The 18693-nt window shown below is 38.0% G+C and overlaps 1 protein-coding gene across 1 annotated transcript; it reads left to right on the forward strand.

Moving 5' to 3' along the window:
• The first annotated feature begins 433 nt into the window (after positions 1-433).
• Positions 434-18594, forward strand: LOC133848961 (rho GTPase-activating protein 190). The gene is given in 14 exon segments (XM_062284728.1): positions 434-586; positions 3917-5209; positions 7217-7920; positions 7989-8574; positions 8643-9124; positions 9204-9272; positions 12290-12334; positions 12808-13281; positions 14151-14381; positions 14938-14987; positions 15057-15450; positions 15522-15653; positions 16173-16317; positions 16388-18594. Coding segments are annotated over 13 exon segments (4794 nt in total). The 5' UTR covers positions 434-586; positions 3917-3926; the 3' UTR covers positions 16587-18594.
• The last annotated feature ends 99 nt before the right edge of the window (positions 18595-18693 follow it).

Consider the following 18693-nt stretch of genomic DNA (forward strand, 5'->3'; position numbering starts at 1 on the left):
GCACAGGGTGATTACGATTTTGCCCTTAAATATACCACACAATTCTTATAGGCACACATGCATAATTCTTGCTCAATTTTATTAATTTATACATCAATTAACTTAATTTAAAGAATAGAACTGACTGTAAAACTGATTCGAACACAACTAGTATATTATATACTTTTAAGAATATAGAAACACTGAAAAATATCGAATAAATTCATAGCATACATTTTAATAAAAGAAATCTTAATTCGATTCTACCATACGCCCTCAACAATTTGCTCAGAAGTGGTCTCCTAAAGGTAGATTCAGACATAATTTTTAATGAAATATAATTTGGTTCAAAAGGTCGCGCACTTTTTAAAACGCATTTGTGAGAAAATACGATTGTAGCATTTGGAGTGTTACCAGCTCATTTTTTTTATAAGCATTTCTTGCGACATCAATTAGTCCGCTTTTTAAACTCAATCTCCGGTCACGCTGGCTGCAGAGTTGTTTTTGCAGTTTAAGCTACGCTCGGATGAGAAAATTTAAAATAAAATAGTTTCTCTTAATTTAAATACGGTTCAAAACGCATTGGAGCTGTGCAAGTGCAATAATTGTGAGTAAATGATATCGGTGTTGTAAACGGCAGGTGGCATTTCCATTGCGAAAAATGTCGTTTACGCCTCAAAATTTTTCACTTGCGTCGGAAGTTTTTCTTTCTCTCTCGCTCTCTCCCATTTGGCTTCACTTCATTTTTTGTTGTATTTACGATGCTGATTCGTAATTGTCTTGTTGTATACACGTTCGCTCTTTCTTCCTCTCTCTCTTGTGTCTTTGCTGCGCGCGTGTGTGTGTGTGTGTGCCAGTGTTGTTGAGGTGGTATGTGTTTTGTGACTGCTGCTGGCTTTGGTTGGAAAATAATTAAAGCAAATAATATACATAAGTGAACAAACTCCAATTTGTAACACATTTCATAGAGTTCCGCAGTGGGCAATTCATAATTATATTGTGCATCAAAATAAATACATCCAGTGATTGCATTGTGATTTCAGATTGTTAGTATGCATAAGTGTGTGTATTTCTGTTAGTGTATGTGTGTGTGGATGCTGTTGCTACTGATGGCTGGAAAGGAGTATTAGAAGAAGACATTTGGATGCCATTCGCAGCATCCACAACACAGTCACCATCTCCACACACACACAGACAAACGCGCACACACAACGCTATCGGAATCGGTGAATCGACCACTGGACTCTAGTTTTTTTGCTACTCCGTTTCTGTTTCTTTGCGCCCCGCCGCTTTCTTTGTGCGCAGTTGCAGGTAATCACACAGTGTCTGTCGCCCCCTTCGTTCCCCTCTGCACCACACACATATACACACACATACACAGTAGTTGGGGCTGGCTAAAAAACTCAATGAAGTTACGAAAAATTGACTGGACACACATTAAACATTCGCTGCACATGCAGCTGAAACGTTCCTTCTCCCTCTCGCTCTGCCTTGGCCACCACTGCCTCCCCTCTTTGGCTCTCCCGAAACGCCCACTCCTGCGCCCAAGACAATTGAGACGAAATCAACAACAACAACAAAACGTGTATGGCAACGCAAGGCGAGAGAGAGCGAGAGGAAGAGAGTTTTGAACAAGGGTCGACGTCGTCGTCGTTGCTGTCGTTATCGTAGTTGTTGCTTTTGTTATTGTTGTGCAGCCCGGGAATGTACATACATATGTGTGCGTGTGTGTGTGTGTATGTGTTGTACAGGAAATCTGTTGCTGGGAAACTCTTAGCACATCTCAGCATGAAGCGAACTTGATGATTCTGCGTGCTGCACTTGCACTTCTTGCAGCAAGCAGCAGCTGCACTTTCCCCATCAAATGCGACGTCAACATTGACTGCATATTTGTGTAATTCTTATATAGCCGGAAAAACTCAATTAAAGTTCGAGTGATGTTGATTTTTATTGAAGTACACACCCACACATACACGCACATATACAGTTGCAATTGCTTGTAGGATTTGCGTTTCATTCACAGCCCCAGAGACAGAGAGAGCAGCAGCAGCAGCAGCAGTCAAAAGAGCAGGATAAAAGTAACAAAAATGCACACACAACAACAACAACAAAGCCACCCACATTTTACCGAACTTTTGATGCTCCCTCTCACGCTTTTGCTTTTGCTTCACTGCTTGCTCTCTCTCAACCTGTGCACACACACACTGTGCTCTCTCGCCTCGTCCACCTACCTTATTTGAGCACGCTCTTTCTCGTTGGCTCTGCATATGCATGCGTGTGTTTGTGTGTGTGCTCTCTAGCAGCCAGTGTGCCCCTGTTGTGTTTTCCTGCTCTATGCTCTGCTCTGCTCAGCTTGCTGGTCAGTTGTGTGCGCTCTCTGTATTTCTAGCTTAGTTGCCGTTTGTCAGCAGGAGCAGCGCAGCAGCCGTAGCCGAAAAAGGATTTTTCAGTTTGTTGCCAGACATTTTTGTGTGCAAATTACCACAAAAACAACACACTATCTTAACATTAATAATTAATAATGTTGTGCAACTGAACAAAAAAAATAACACAAACAAAATCAAAAAAACAAGAGCGAGGTATAAAACAAACAAATGAGATGAAAAAAAAAACATTTCACAATTCTGTTTAATTGAAACTGAACAAACTGTGTGCGTGTGTCAGTGTGTGTGTGTGTGTGTGCATAGGGCGCGTGAGTACGAGATGAAAAGGAATGAAGGAAGGGAGGTGGGGGCAGGTGGCAATTTGCATTCGCCTGCGCCGGCTGTGTGTGCGTATAAATTGTTCGTGTGTTCGTGTGTGCCTGCGCTCAGCGCAGTCTCTCAGCACAGCACAGCTCTCAGTTCCTCTCAGCGGAGATGTCCAGTCGTGGATGTATCCCTATGCGGTCCCCAGTTCCTCAGTCCCTCTCTCTGCCTCTTCTTTCTTGTGGCGCTTGTTGTTGTTGTTGTTGTTGTGGTTGCGCTTGTTATTATTATCGCCGCTGTTGTTTTTGGTTTTTCTTTTCTTATCATAGACTGAAAGAATAGCAAAGGAGTTGCAAGTTTTACATTGTACGTTTCACACTATCTCTGTAATCCAATGATAATCACAAATAGCTAGCGATAGAGCAATCTATTAATTGTATTCCTATATATTTTTGATAAATACTTATGAGCAAAGCTTGAAGGTTTTTATTAGATAATAAAAGGGTAACTGGTGGTCGATCAATCTGTTTTATTAGTGTTGAATTCAAATTGGGGTTTGTCTTTGTTCTAGGCTTCGAAATGATTCTAGGACAACTGTCTTTCGATTTATGCGATATTAATATTATATATTATTATAATATGTTTTAAATAACGTTAAATCAATTATTTCAAAGTGTTAAATCTATAGGGTATCTGCTAGTCTAGCATTCTCCATTTAATATAAAGAATAATTATAAAGTGATTCACTGGGATTCACTTTGATTAACTTTTAAAAGTAATGCAAAAGGAATTCATTTTGCCTAATTATACGGAGTATCTGTTAGTCAGGCAAACCTACGTACCACTTTTGTTGTATCTTTGTGAAAGTGACTGAATTAGTTGAAAATGTGATAAGTGAAGTAATGAAAATTATTTTTGATCGATAATACAGGGTATCTTTAATACCATATCCTAGTGATATAAAAAGCGGGGTATCTGATAGTCAAGCATACCCTAGTGATATTAAAAACAGGGTATCTTTCAATCGAACCCCCCAACTTAATTGCTTTTTGTTTGTGTGCCTTCGTTAGTCAGTCAAACCTACCTATCAATTTTGTTGTATCTTTTAATTGAAAATGTGTCAAGTGAAGTAAGAAAAATGATGTTTGCTCTATACTACAGGGTATCTGCTAGTCAAGTATACCCTAGCAGGGAATCTGCCAATCGAACCCCCCAACTAAATTGCTTTTTGTTTGCCTCCCTTCCGACAGGTGCGTCAAGATGCGTCAATTCAACATTTCGGTCATTGGACTATCCGGGACCGAAAAGGATCGCGGCCAGGTGGGCGTGGGCAAGTCATGTTTGTGCAACAGATTTATGCGGCCGATGGCCGACGATTACTTTATCGATCACATATCAGTGCTCAGCCAGAGCGATTTCAGCGGTCGCATCGTGAACAATGATCACTTTCTCTATTGGGGCGAGGTGCGCAAAACGACCGACGAAGGCGTCGAATACAATTTCAATATCATTGAGCAGACCGAGTTCATGGACGATTCGACGTTCCAGGCCTTCAAAGTGGGCAAAATGGATCCATATCTGAAGCGTTGCACCGCCACCAAAGTCTTCTCCGCTGAGAAACTCATGTACATATGCAAAAATCAGCTGGGCATCGAAAAGGAATACGAACAGAAAGTGATGCCCGACGGTCGGCTGAGTATCGATGGCTTCGTCGTTGTCTTCGATGTGAGTCCCGTGCCCAATCGCAGTGTGGAGAAACAGGTGGAGTTTGTCCAGAATGCCATTGCGAATATATTGAAGAACAAGAAACCCCTTGTGCTGGTGACCACAAAGAACGATGATGCCTATGAGCTGTATGTGCGGGAGGCGGAGAAGATCAGTCAACGGAAGGATTACAAGAGTACGGTGCAGTTGATTGAGACATCGGCGCACGAGAGCATCAACATTGATCTCGCATTTCTGATGCTTGCCCAAATGATCGATAAGGTGAAGAATCGCGTCAAGATCATTTCATATCAGGAATCGGCGAAATCACGCAAAGAACTTCTCGACATCCGATCGGAGGCGGTCACGCGGCTGATACGCAATCAAATTACCGATTATCATGTGCTGTGGTCACAGGGCTCCAAGATGCTGTCGCAGTATCGCGAATGGAACGAGTTCCTCAACATTTTTGGACACGAGGCCGGTCAGAAGTTGTTCCGTCGCCACATGAAGAAGCTGCGCGACGATCATCTCAACAAGAAGCTGCATCAATATTTGGATAAGTTTGCATTGGCCCTCGAGTATCTGCTGCCCGATATCAGTGCGCTCAATATTAGCGATGATGATGCGTGGGAATGTGCTCGCAACTATCTGCAGAATCACATTGAGTTCGAGCAGTATTTCTTCGAGTGTCCGCAGGCCACATGGACCGAGCTATTGGACATGGATGAGGCTGAGGATGAGGCGCGTATACCGTTCGATGTCCTCGAGACGAACGAGGCCGAGACCGTCTTCCGCAACTACTTGAACTCGGTGCAGCAGGACAAGAAGAAGATCGGGTGAGTGATCAATCAATCGACATCGATCGATCAATAAATTGCAGTGTATTATTTTAAAGATACATTTATCTAGTTAAATTTTACTGAGTTTACACTATGTTCGATCAGTAAAATGTTTACTCTAAATGATCTTTACGATCAGTAGTTAACTTCTTTGTTTTCAAATTATAATACCAATAATTTGCAGTATATTACTTTGGAGATACATTTATCTAGTTAAGTTTTATCGCCTTTACTTTATGCTCGATCAGTAAAATGTTTACCCAAAACGATCTTCACGGTCAGTAGTCAAGTTCTTCAGTAAATCGATTTTTCAAGATAATTTCATTAAATTTCTTATAGTAGGTCTGTATATTTGATCTGCTCAAGATAGTTTAAGTAAATTCCTTATAGTAGATCTGTATATTTGATCATACGATCTCTCTTTTAGGTCTTCTCTTAGTCATCAGCCCCTTGAGCTGCGCATTTCTCTATTAGCAACTCAGCTACAATTATGCATCTAATACATATCTCAAGCTTGAATCAGCAGTTAACTCAAAAGCATCTCGCATTTCAGTATTAGATCAGCAGATATTTTGTAGTAATTAGTAAATTGTTATGTCGCAACTAGTATCTTAGAATTGTGCACAAGCATCGCACATATTTTTCTTCTTTGAGTCACAGTCGTCTGTAATTAGATACAATTTGTATCTAGTAATTGATCATTGAAACTTTGCTGCAACTTATCTCGTATGTAGCTGACACCTCAACACAGTGTGAATGTAGATACTTTTGCTTTTGCAATTTGAAATTGAGATACTCTCTACACTATATACAATATTCCAACAATACAAGTTTTAGATCAGCGAAACTGACAACAAATTTCTAAGCCAATAGGCTTTCTTGGATTCAATTACGTGCGAGTTACTGACCATAACTTTTATAGCTGAATGTTATGCATGGATGTACCTTTAGTCGTGTATTATACCCGCTAACCGAAGGGTGAAATAAATGTTTAAAATTTTACGAAATAATTGTGTACAGCTCAAAGGGTTTGGCTGATAATTTGTTAAATATTCTATTTTATGGTATATTTTTAATGTAGCAACATATCTACATATATACCAAATATAGTCCGCGGTATATTTGCAGAATTTTTTGGTATATTAATTTGGTACACATTTAGAATATGGCTTTATTTGAAATGCGTGCCGAATATTTATGGTATACCTTCAAAGTAGTGCTCTATCGATATACCAAAAATACTCTAATATATGCGCATATTTTAAAAATTCTAGCGGGTATCGCACAGTCGAGCACGCTCGATTGCAGAAGACTATGAGATACCCACTACTCATTATAATGAAAGTAAAACAGTGCGGTATTATTTTTATTTTATACCAAATGAATATACTGCAAAATATTAAACAATTTACTCAGTATATTTTTACTTAGTATATTTATATAATATTATAATTAAAATATACCATAGAAACCAAAATATACCTCAAAAACACTAAACTAAACTAAATGCTGTTGGCATACTGATATTGACATTGAAAATATAACATAGAGTGGAGAATATACCAGATTCTCAGATTATATAACTTATATACATTTAAGAACAAAGTTGCATTTATTGCTTCGGCCGCCTTTGACTTTTCTCTGTACAAAGTATACCTCTAAAATACTAAAATATATTAAATGCTATTGATATTGACATTAAAAATATACCACAGAGTGGAAAATATACGAGATTGTCCGATTATATTCCATATATACATGTAAGAACTAAATTGCATTTATTGTTACGGCCGCCTTTGACTTTTCTCTAAAGGTTTTAAATATATTACATGTAGATAGATAGATAGATTCATCATAGATTCATCTTAGGCTGAATAACTTTTCTCTTCTTACTCGAAAGTAAAATATATTATACTTCGTTTATGAAGTATTATTCATCACTGCAAACAAAGTTTTAATTTTTTACTTTCTTGACCATATTCTTTTGCCATTGTCGTTTCGTAGCTGGAAGCAACAGTTCAAGATGCTGCTGGAGGAGTCCGGTTTCGTGACGCCCGGAAAGCAGCTGTCGGAGGTTCGGGTACTGTTCATGGGTCGTGAGTGCTTCGAGGCGCTGTCGGAGCACGATTGCCAACAGATCTACGATATACATCAGGATGAGATCATTGAGAAGAGCAAACAGAATTTCGTTGAGCTGCTGCTGGAGCATGCGCAATACTTTCTGCAGTTCAAGAACGTTGATATCATCACGCAAGAGGATGTCCGGCAAATCACGGATGTGATACAGGAGGATTCGCGTTACAAGATGCTCGATCGCTTGGATCAGGAGCGACGAGTGATGCTGGTGCAGCATTTGCGCTTCATCCATTGCCCCATACGTGATCATTGTCCGTTCTTCAACAATTGCGTTGATAACTTGATCGAGGAGGTGCTCTCCGACAAATCTTCGGCTGGCAATCACAAGTCGTCACATGCTGGGGGACAAGTTGGAGGGGGTTGGAAATCGACACCTGGAAGTGGCAGCGATCGAACATTGAATCTGCTGATCGTGGGCTCGGAGCATTTGGCCAGTGATCTGCTCAACGATATACGCATCTGCACGGGCAGCAAGGGCGAATACATCTACGAGAATCAAACATATTATCTCAACTATCGCATTGCGAACGGCGACATGGAGGCCTTCAAGGCCATCGACGTCTATTCGAGTGGTCAGTATGGGATTATAAAATGATTTTGAATATCGATTTTGATTGCTTTTTTTCGAATCGTTTTTCAGGTCTGATTTGTGTGTACTCTAATCAGCAATCGTTTGAGACGCTCAAAGACAACTTGGAGCGCACTTTGCTCTGCAATCTCGAGCTGGAGGATAAGTTTGAGAATCTACCGATTGTGTTGGTCTATCAGCCGCAGGATCTCAAGGAGAACGAAGTCGAGTATTTGCGCAGCGAGGGAATGCGTCTATCGGAAATGTTGCACTGCGATTTCATTGATCATACGCAAAATCATCAGAAATACGTCTACGATATACTCAACATTGTCATTCTATCGCTCAAATTGAGCGAAATGAAAAGCTACGAGCCATATCCATCGTCCAATCACACCGATCTACGCATCTTGGTTTGCATCTACTGCGGCGATCAGTATGACATCGAGAACATTGTCCAGCCATTGTTGGCCGAGTCCAGTTTGGTCAAGGCCAACGAGCATTGCATCGTTGTTGATGTCTTTATTGGCGATGCGAAGCGACGCGTTGAGTTTATTTTGTCATCGTATCATGGCACCAATCAGTATCGCGATGAGCTCATCCACGGCTATATTTACATCTATTCGGCCAAACGACGCTCTTCGCTGGCCAATCTCAAGTGAGTAGCAAAACTTTGCCTGCCACTGTGTATAGACTGAATGTTATTCTTCTACCTTTTCTTTTCAGCATTTTGGCAGCACAGAATGCCAACATTCCATTGCAAATTGTGGCGGTAACGGAGAGCGGCGGCGTTAATGCGTTCTTCAACAATGAGATTTGCCAGTTTCTCATCACCGAGGGCAATGCGTTGGCCGATCGCTTCAAGGGCAGCTTCATGACCTTCTCCGCCGATCAGTATGTGAAGTGTAAGTGCTCAGAGAATGCATTTTACTTTCTATTATACTAACTTTACTTTCCTTTTCAGTTGCCTTTTTATAATCCATTCCTGAAGACGGCCTGGGACAACAAATACGAGGTGGAGAATCTGCATGTGGAGGAGTCAATTACTTTAGATTCGGGCGAAGGCACGCTTGAGAATTCAGTTAATCAAATGCCACGTCCGCCACCGAGACACGAAAGCTATATGCTATCCAATACACTTGGTACAGATGGTTCCGGCAGTGAGAATTACGAAATGCTTCCTACAAGATCTCTCAACTCATTAAATGGTAAGCGCGATATTTCTTTCTTTTACGTTTTTCGAATTTTCTAAATCTCTTTGTTTTTTTTTTATATTTTATTTTGCAGAAGAAAGAGATATATCTTTAGATGAAATCTATGATGACAACAACGAAAAACCCAAGCACCTGCATCAAAGTAAGTTCCATCATCGTTGACTTCTCAGCCCCCTTTCTCTCTATCTCTCTCTCTATATATATTTCTCTCGCTCTCTCTCTATATATTGTCCAATCAATTGACACCTCAGTTATACGACATTCAACCATAAAATCGATATGTATATCATCTTTTATCATGCGTCGTCGTCTCCCTCAGTTTTAAAAATATCATAACAATTGTACATAAAAAAAAAAACGTATTGTCATGAATCGAATCACTCGAGACGCCTCAGAAACAAGAAAAGTATATTAGTTATGAAAAGAAAGTTGCAGTTAGAATACAGAATTTCGAATTTAAACCGACAGAAAAGAAAGCTAAGCAAAAGTTTTGTTCTTATTCGGTTTAAAAGAAATGGTTGCTTTCACTTTTCAATAATATTTCAAGGTTTTCCACTTAGTCGTTTATAGTAATATCTATTTGAACTGAACGAATTTAACCCTCTAGTCCCCAAGACCGCCTTTCAAGCACCGTTATTCACAGTACTTATTGCTTTTGATCTTCACTCATAATTTTTCTAATTCAGGGAAGTCCAAAAATTATGTTTATTGCTATAGATGTCAGAGCTTTCGTCAGCTACTGATATCGTTTGAAGTTGAAAAAAAGGTGCAATTTGGTCAAAATAATTATTTTGGCAAAAACCCGACTAAAAAAATGTTTTGCTTTAATACTTTAAGAAGTTTGTTGTTCAACATAAAATAACTATAATTTTGCTGATAGTCTCTAGGAAGCAAAACAAGGCGATCTAAAGTTTTTTTCTTATAAGTCTCAATACGTACAACAGCAAACAAAAAATTGAGAATAATCCTTTACTGTTAAGAGATAAGAAACACAAAAAAAAATTGGGCACTAGAGGGTTAATATAATTTACAAAGTCAAGCAGAAAGCTAAACTTTAGGCAGAGTATTCGCGTTGTCTCGTCCCCCGTATCATACTATATATCTATATAAGTACTCTCTAATGATCTCTTATAATGATTACATCTGATTAATGATTAACCGTATAACAATTACATATATTTTTTTGTGTTTTTTTATATCGATTTATCTCTGTGTGTGTGTATTTGTTGTTGTCATTGCCTATTGCATACCAAAAAAAAACCAAAAAAATTATTATAAATACCAAAAAAAAAAAAAAAAAAAAAACAGGATTCCAGATATTCCCTCCTCCAACAACTCCTCCAGAGCCAGCCCCTCCAGATCATCAGCTCATTACATGCACATATAAGAGTCAATTCGTTTCGGCTTCAGAATCAAGTTTGGAAGAAATAACATGTAATCTAACTAATTGAATATTTTCTTATATACTCGTTTAATCGTAAACATTCAATTCAATTCAATTCAAAACGCTCTTGATTTCCATTCGAATTTCGCTTACGTTTCGTATTCTTATTCGTAATCGTTTTTTTCTTCTTCTTATTCGTTTGTTATTTTGTGAAGTCTTCCTTTTGGTTCTATTGCTCTTCCTTTTGCCTACGTTCATTGTGTTCATTTTGTATGCGAAACGCAAACTGTGAATAATAATCGCAATTCGCGAACCTTTTCGTTCTCCTCCATGTACATAAATAACAAACATAAATAGCATACATATAGATTTTTTAATACTATACTCACGATTGTTCTATGTACATAATACGTATTTTGTATATATACAAAAATTTGTAAAATCGCGCCAATCGCCAATTCTCTGTATTATATATCCTTGTATTTTTGTTGCTCTTTGTCTCGCTTTTGTATGTACATATTTTACCTGCAATTGATATTGTGTGTCTCGACAACAAAAACGTCACGTTGCGCTCAATATTCGCAACTCCTCTATAAAGATACCTTTATACTCTACAGCAGCATCAAAAGTCGAAGCAAAGCTTAGATTTCAGATATTATAAACAATTATAGACTTACAAATTATTACCTAGGTTTTTTCCGATATTCAACTTGAATAACAACCAGTAGATACTAAAATATACCGAAAACTATATTCGGTAAATCGATATAATACTACAAAATATGCCGTATAGTGCAAAATATACCAGATTGCTAGCCAAAGCTACTAAGATCCATAGTAATAAGGCGAGTGTGCTCGACTGTGAGATACCCGCTAGACATAATAACAGTGTGGTATTTTTTCTTAAAATATACCAAACAATATACCACAAAATACCAAATGCTATAATGGATATAGTACTATATTAAAATTATACCATAGAGTACAAAATATACAACAAAATACTTTTAAAAAAATACTAAACGTTGTATTTGGTATATTAATATAGTACTGCATTCAAAATATACCAGATTGTCAGCTGAAACCCGTTTGCAGTAGGCGTAATTGGAAGTTTATAGATTCGAAAAAGATGCACATCTTTAATAAAAAGAAAGTAAACTACTTACTACAGAAAAGAATTGTAATCGAATAAAATACCGAGAACTGCAAAGATTTGCGGGCATACTTATCTGGGAAAAACTCAACTGCTTTTGATCTGTGCTAAGTTCGAAATGAATCACTTCTTTATAGCTGAACTCAGTTTAAAAGGGTCTCGCGTAGTCGAATTGTGAAGCGAATAATTCACATTCGATTAATCGATAGCTTGGCTTTTGTTGCTGTTGTTGGATGTGTTTTGTTCCATTACGCCACATACAAAATGACAAAATGTACAAATTACAACAACTCTACTCGGCACACTTACAAAAGTACAGCGTTATCGTTATCGATTTCGTTTGCTTTCTTCATTTATCGTATGATTTTTGTGCGTGTTTTTGCTTTGCTTCTTAAATTCGTTTCCGTTTTGTTTGGTTTTCTTTTTTGTTGTTAGTTTTTGCGTTGTGAATCTAACTTTAAGCTTAGATGAGAAAGCTCCGAAAGTTGAGCTTCGAAAACTGATATCGATCAATTTTGATGCCAATTATAATTTCGTTGTGTCTTCTTCTTGTTGTTCTTGTTGTTGTCGTTCTTCTTTCGTTTCGTTTCCTTTTTATCCTATTCATGCATTTCATAAGCAGCGGATGTCAGCGGGTCGAAGGATTCATTGGCCACCCATGATGCAGGTTAACATTCCACTCTCTCTCTCTCACTCTTAGTCGTTTCTTCCCGCATTTCTGTCTGTCTGTCTTCTCTCTGTACCATTCTCTCTGTCTAACACACACACACACACACACACATGCATACACATTCCTGCACGAATTGTAGCTGCCTCTCTCAATCTCTCTCTCTCTCTCTACCTCACTCACGCTCTTCCCCCCTCTTCCCAACCAACAAAAAATACACTTTGGAGAGTCGCCCGCCTTTTTGTTGCCGTAGAGCCTAGAGCACTTAGTATTAGACTAAAGAAAAAAAAAAGTACTCCCTGCCTCTTCCTCTCCCCTCTCACCACTTACCCCGACTGCACTGCTCGTTCCTTTCTTAGCTGCTCTTAGTGCTTAGTGTTTTTTTTTATTATTTATATTTTTCTCTCTTATTGTTCTGTCATCAATTGAACACATGAAATTTTGATTGTTTTATGATCGCGGCATAATTGCAGAATGGCTCGAGGATAAGAACGATCCGCGTCGCAGCAACATGAACAAGAACTCGATATGGAATAATTTCAGCGGATCGACGCATGCTTATACCACAGGGAGGCGGCACATTGATTCCAATTTGAATAAGATACGGCCCAAGGGACCGAGCCAAACGCTTAAGGTGGGTGAAGCGCCCAGTCGAAACTGTGCCATGAGCTCCTCAACTTTCACGCTACCCACACAGCAACCGGGCAAGCTGAATATGAAGAACTTTCAGCTGGTCAGCGATGCCGTCGCCAAAATGAATTTCACCAGCAGCGGCAGCATGGGTGAATCCTATTTGGGTGGCGTCGGCGGTGTCGGAAGCGATGGCATTGTTGGTGTTGGTGTTGGCGGCGATAAGGATGCCAAGCGTTACGATCACGCTCAACTCGATGGCGAGGACGAGGACTCCGAGGAGCTGGCCGAGTACGAACAAATCTACGAAAACGAAGGTAAGGAATTTTACGATTTATATTTTCGATGTTATACAGAATTAGTAAACGTCCTGGTAAAGTAGAAAGTTCACTTTTGACTACTAGCCTCTTTCTTGAGAGTCCTGGTAATATTGAAAGGTCTCTCTTGAATAGTTAACTCTTTCTTGATTGTTTTGGTATCCTGATTAAGTTGAAAGGACTCCCTTGAATACTACACTTCTTCTTCATTGTCCTCAAAGTTCAAAGGTCCCTCTTGAATACTAATTTCTTACTTGATTGTCCTGGTAAAGTAGAAAGGTCTCTTTTGAATAGTAAACTTTTTCTTGAATGTCCTGGTAAACTTGAAAGCTCTTTCTCAAATACCCTTACTCTTTCTTGATTGTCCTGGTAATACTGAAAGGTCTATTTTGAATGCTAGACTCTTTTCTGGTTGTCCTGGTAAAGTAAAAAGGTCTCTCTTGAATACTAGACTCATTCTTAATTATCCTGGTAATACTGAAAGGTCTTTCTTGAATAGTTGACTATTTCTTGATTGTCCTGGTAAAGTTGGAAGGTCTTTCTTGAAGACTTGACTCTTTCTTGATTATCCTGGTAAAAGTTGAATGAACTCTCTTGAATACTAGACTCTTATTTATCCGGATTATCCTGATAATACCGAAAGGTCACTTTTGAATACAAGACTCTTTCTTTATTGTCCTGGTGTCCTGGTAGAGTTGAAAGGTCTCTTGAATAGTAAACTCTTTCTTGATTGTCCTAGTAAGGTCTTTTTTGAAGACTAGACTCATTCTTAATTAGCCTGGTAAAGTTGAAAGGTCCCTCTTGAATACTGGATTCTTTCTGGATTGTAATATCGGACTCTCTTTCTCTCTCCCAAACTTTTTCTTTAGACTGTACCGAGTCGGATAGCTGCGCCAGCTCGACGGAGCGTCGGGTGCGACAACAGAACGCCTATTACAAGGCCAACAAGAAGGCTGCTACTACCAAGAAGAACAAAAAGAAGAAGGTCGCCATTCCGGTGCAAACGCCACGCGTTCCTCCCTTTGGATCCTACGTCAGTCCCCCGGAGATACCGTCGCACTATCAGCGCATGGCCGCCGTTGCCGCTGCAGGTGAGAAGAGTATGTGTCGTGTTCTTTTTTATTTCATTTCATTTCACTTAATTAGTTCTCATTTAAGATGGTCTGTGTTAAGATTACGTTATGTTTTACGTACTTATACCGACTTAAACTATTTTTATTATATTCCCCCAAATATTGAGGGAAAAAAAACGAAAAGGAAACGTAAATTCTTAATTACCCATATACTAAATATAGCAATTGGTATATTAATTTGGTATATTTTAACGATAAAGCGGCACTGTTTTTGCTTTTATTGAAAATGTGTAACAGGCGCTAAGATTTTCTTGTTTTTTTTGTGAATCCTTTGTAAATTTTATAATTATTAGTATAATTTAAAACTTCTAAAATGATTATTATAATTAAGTATTTCATTTGAACTTACTTAAGAATAACTTCTGATTGATTATTATCATTTAGTATTTTATTTTATTAACGTATCCTAGTTCTAAAATATGTTTAGTCGTAGCATTCCCATTTACATTTATATCTTAACTATTAAGAACTTCCCTCTAACTTTCTCATTTTTCCCATTTTCTCACTCGCTTTCTGCCTGTAGAAAAAGCTGAGGCTGTGCCCGACTTCATGAAGAGCGACAAATCGCCCGAGGTGAGAACGTTTGCTCATAAATTCATTGCATTCAAACAATCTGAATATTAATCTTTTGCCAATTTGTAGTATTCCATGGTGCCCGAGTTAACGGCAGCGGGTATTTTTGGTGCGGAGAATTCGCCGGAGTTCAATATGAATGCCAAATGCTTGAAGGACTTTGAGAAGCTGGAGAAGCGACGCATCAAGGAGGAGACAGCACGATTGCGCAAGCAACAGGAGCGTGAAAAGGAGCAGGAAAAGAAGCTGAAGCGTAAGCTCAAACAAAATGCCAAGGGTCTGACCGAGACAACCGAGGCACAATTTGGCAAACTGATGATCACATCCGACAAGGACGAGATTCCCATTTTCCTCATCAAGTGCGTGGAGTTCATTGAGAAGGAAGGTCTCGACTCTGAGGGCATTTATCGTGTCCCCGGCAGCAGAGCTCACGTCGACATGCTCTTCCAGCGCTTTGAAGAGGGTACGTCGCATAAATCTCTCGAGTCCCCAATTGGATTATAATATGAATATTGTTTCTAATGACTTTTTTAGATACCAACACGGTGATTGATGTGCTCGATATTCCAGTGAATGCTGTGGCCACGGCGCTCAAAGATTTCTTCTCGAAACGTTTGCCGCCGCTGTTCAGCAAGGACATCATCAAGGAGCTCGAAGAGATTGCGGGTGGGTAGCAAGAGAAGAATAGGGGAAAGATAACAAGAAAACCGAAAGACAAAAAAGAATGAACCAAATTATAGAATTAAACCCTTTTTGATTGGTAACATCATTAAAATTAAAAAAAAAAATCAATTTTTTGCTTAAAAAATAGTTTACGTATCCTAGAATACAGTAAAAAAAAATTAGGCGGAAAAACGAGAAAAAAACGACAGTGGTGTTATCCCTTAAGATTCCTTCATTTGGTTGCGATCATATAACAAATTGTAGAAGTATTTAAGAAATACTTTTGTATGGGAAAGATCGTCTACTTACAAAGGTTCTTAATTGTTGTGGTATATTTTGCAAACTTTAGTATATTTTGAATGTATATCAATATACCGAATATAGCCTTTGGTATATTAATAGCATTTTTTGCGGTTTCTTAATTTGGTATACTTTAAAATTAATACCTCAATTTTATCTTTTTCATTCTTGTTTTTTTTTTTATATACTAATCTTTTTTCACTTCTTTTCTCCCTTCTTCAGGCTCTCGTGGCGTCGGCTCGTCCAAGCTGAATGTTGAGGTTAAAACCGATCGCAGCTGCCGTTTAATAGCTTTAAAGTCCTTGCTGCAAAAATTACCAACCATCAACTTTGCCATACTCAAATACATATTCCAGCACTTTGTGCAGTAAGTAAACTTTTTTACTACATATGTATATATAGTAGACTAAATCTAATCGTGGATCAATTTCTTATAGTGTCTCGGATAACTCAAAGCTGAACAGCATGGACAGCAAGAATCTGGCCATTTGCTGGTGGCCCACCTTGATACCCATCGATTTTACCGACATGGGACACTTTGAGCAGCTGCGGCCCTATCTCGAGGACATTGTCCAGACGATGATTGATCAATTCCCGTATCTCTTTTGCGGCAAGGATGCCTTTGTCATGGTCTAGAGTCTAGCGAAGAAAAAGGCTTGCGAGGACTAAACACACTCATGGAGCAGCAGCACCATCATGAACCCATCGATCGATTTACAGATCATTAAAAAGGAAAAACAAAAACAAAATCACAATAACGACAGCTAAATAGAAGAAGAAGAAGAAGAAGAAGAAGAAGAAGCGAGACCCTTTTTACTTTGTTGCAAAAGTGTGAAGGGTCTTTTCAAAATGAAATGAAGGCAGCCAAGTCGCCATTTTTTTGTAAACGCAACAGTATGAGTGCATGAATGTATGTGTGTGCGTGTGTGTGTGGGTGTGAATGCGTTTGTATTGTAAAGTATTTGATATGGAAACGAAAAGTATATAAAGAGAAGACGAGGAGGAGGAGGAGCAACCAATTAGTTAAGTAGGGTATATATTTATTTTTTGATATGTGTGTATGTATATCTATATATGCATGTATTTAACCACATTTTAACTGATTTTATTGTATTTTAATTCTGTATTTTTTTTTGTATTTTTAATATATACATATATATACACATATATAGATATACATATTTTGTATTTAATGGCTTTGTTGTGTTTCCGTGATATATGTAAACGCATAATGCGTAAAGAACAAAACAAAAAAAACAAACAAAAGCGCCCAACAACAAACGCGCCCCGCACCACGCCTGAACCGCTCCTGAACTTGGCTTTGCTCACCAACACTTGCTTCGTTCAGTGTGTGCGTGTGTGCATCGGTGTGTGTGTTTGTCGTCGGCGTCAGAAGAGAAAAATTCAATAAATGTATTAATTGTGTATTGTATGTTAAAAGAACAAGAAAATAATAAGAAAAAACAAAACACATAAACAAAGCATAAACTAAAGCATTACATATACACATATATATCTATATATTTGCTATGTATGTCTAATTAGAGGACGAAGCAGCAGACGAAGAAGACGAAGATGAGCTGCAAAGTAAAGCGCAAACGCAAATGCAAATGCAAAATTTAAAACGCAAACTCAAAACCAATTCCAGCTAAACTAAATGTGAATCTCTTATTGTATGTGAGTCTGTGTCTGTGTGTGTGTATGTGCGAGCGAGCGAGTGAATGTCCTGTTCTTTTATGTGTATTTATGTGCGTGTGTGTGTTTGTGTATGTATTAAGCAGGCAGCAAAACAAATTGTGTCTAAAAGATGGCAAGCATGTGTATTAAGTAATTAGCGCTAATATTGATAAACAAAAAAAACCAAAAACAATGGTACTCCCCGCCCCCCAGCCCTGATCCTCGCCTGTGACCACCACCCCCCGCGGCCCATATGACATGCAACAGCATTGCAGTATGCTGTCTATCTCACTCACTCTCTTTGTCTCTAGGCTCTCAGCTATTATAAATGTGTGCTCTACTCTTACATATGGCAAAAAAATAAACAAAAAAAACAAACACAAAACAAAAACAAAACTCATATACAACAACTTCGATATATATATATAATATATATGTATATATACGTACATATATATCTATATATATATATATACAATATATATGTGTATTTTAACTAAAAAGCAAACAAACAAAAAAAAAAAACAAAAAACGTAGACAACGTAAGCGTAAGTGTTATTTCTTGTAATTGAGCATTAATTTTTTATAAACCTAATTATATAATTGTGTATCTTGTGTCTGAACGGACCTCAAACTTAAAGCAAAACAACAAAAAAACAAAAGAAAAAAAAGTAAAACTAAATAAAAAAAAATTGATGTGCGAAAAAAAAACAAAACAAAACAAAAAAACAGAGAGAAGAGAATGACAAAAAAACGCAAACAAAATAACCAATATATAGTATAATTTGTATAGATGTGTGTCTATTGCATTATTTGTACATGAATGTACATGCACATACATACATACATATATGTATATACAATATATGTATATATGAACATATACACGCAGGATGCAAAGCTATATATGTATATGTACTTGTATGTGTATGCATTTATTTATATACGCTACAAAACAAAAACAAAACAAGAGAAAACAAAAAAGAAATGCAAAAAAAACAAAACAAAATATGTCTCAACAAAAATGTAATTCGACGTGATGTGTAATGATATTTTTAAAAGCAAA

The sequence above is a fragment of the Drosophila sulfurigaster genome, chromosome X (assembly GCF_023558435.1).
Source record: "Drosophila sulfurigaster albostrigata strain 15112-1811.04 chromosome X, ASM2355843v2, whole genome shotgun sequence".
Taxonomy (NCBI): domain Eukaryota; kingdom Metazoa; phylum Arthropoda; class Insecta; order Diptera; family Drosophilidae; genus Drosophila; species Drosophila sulfurigaster.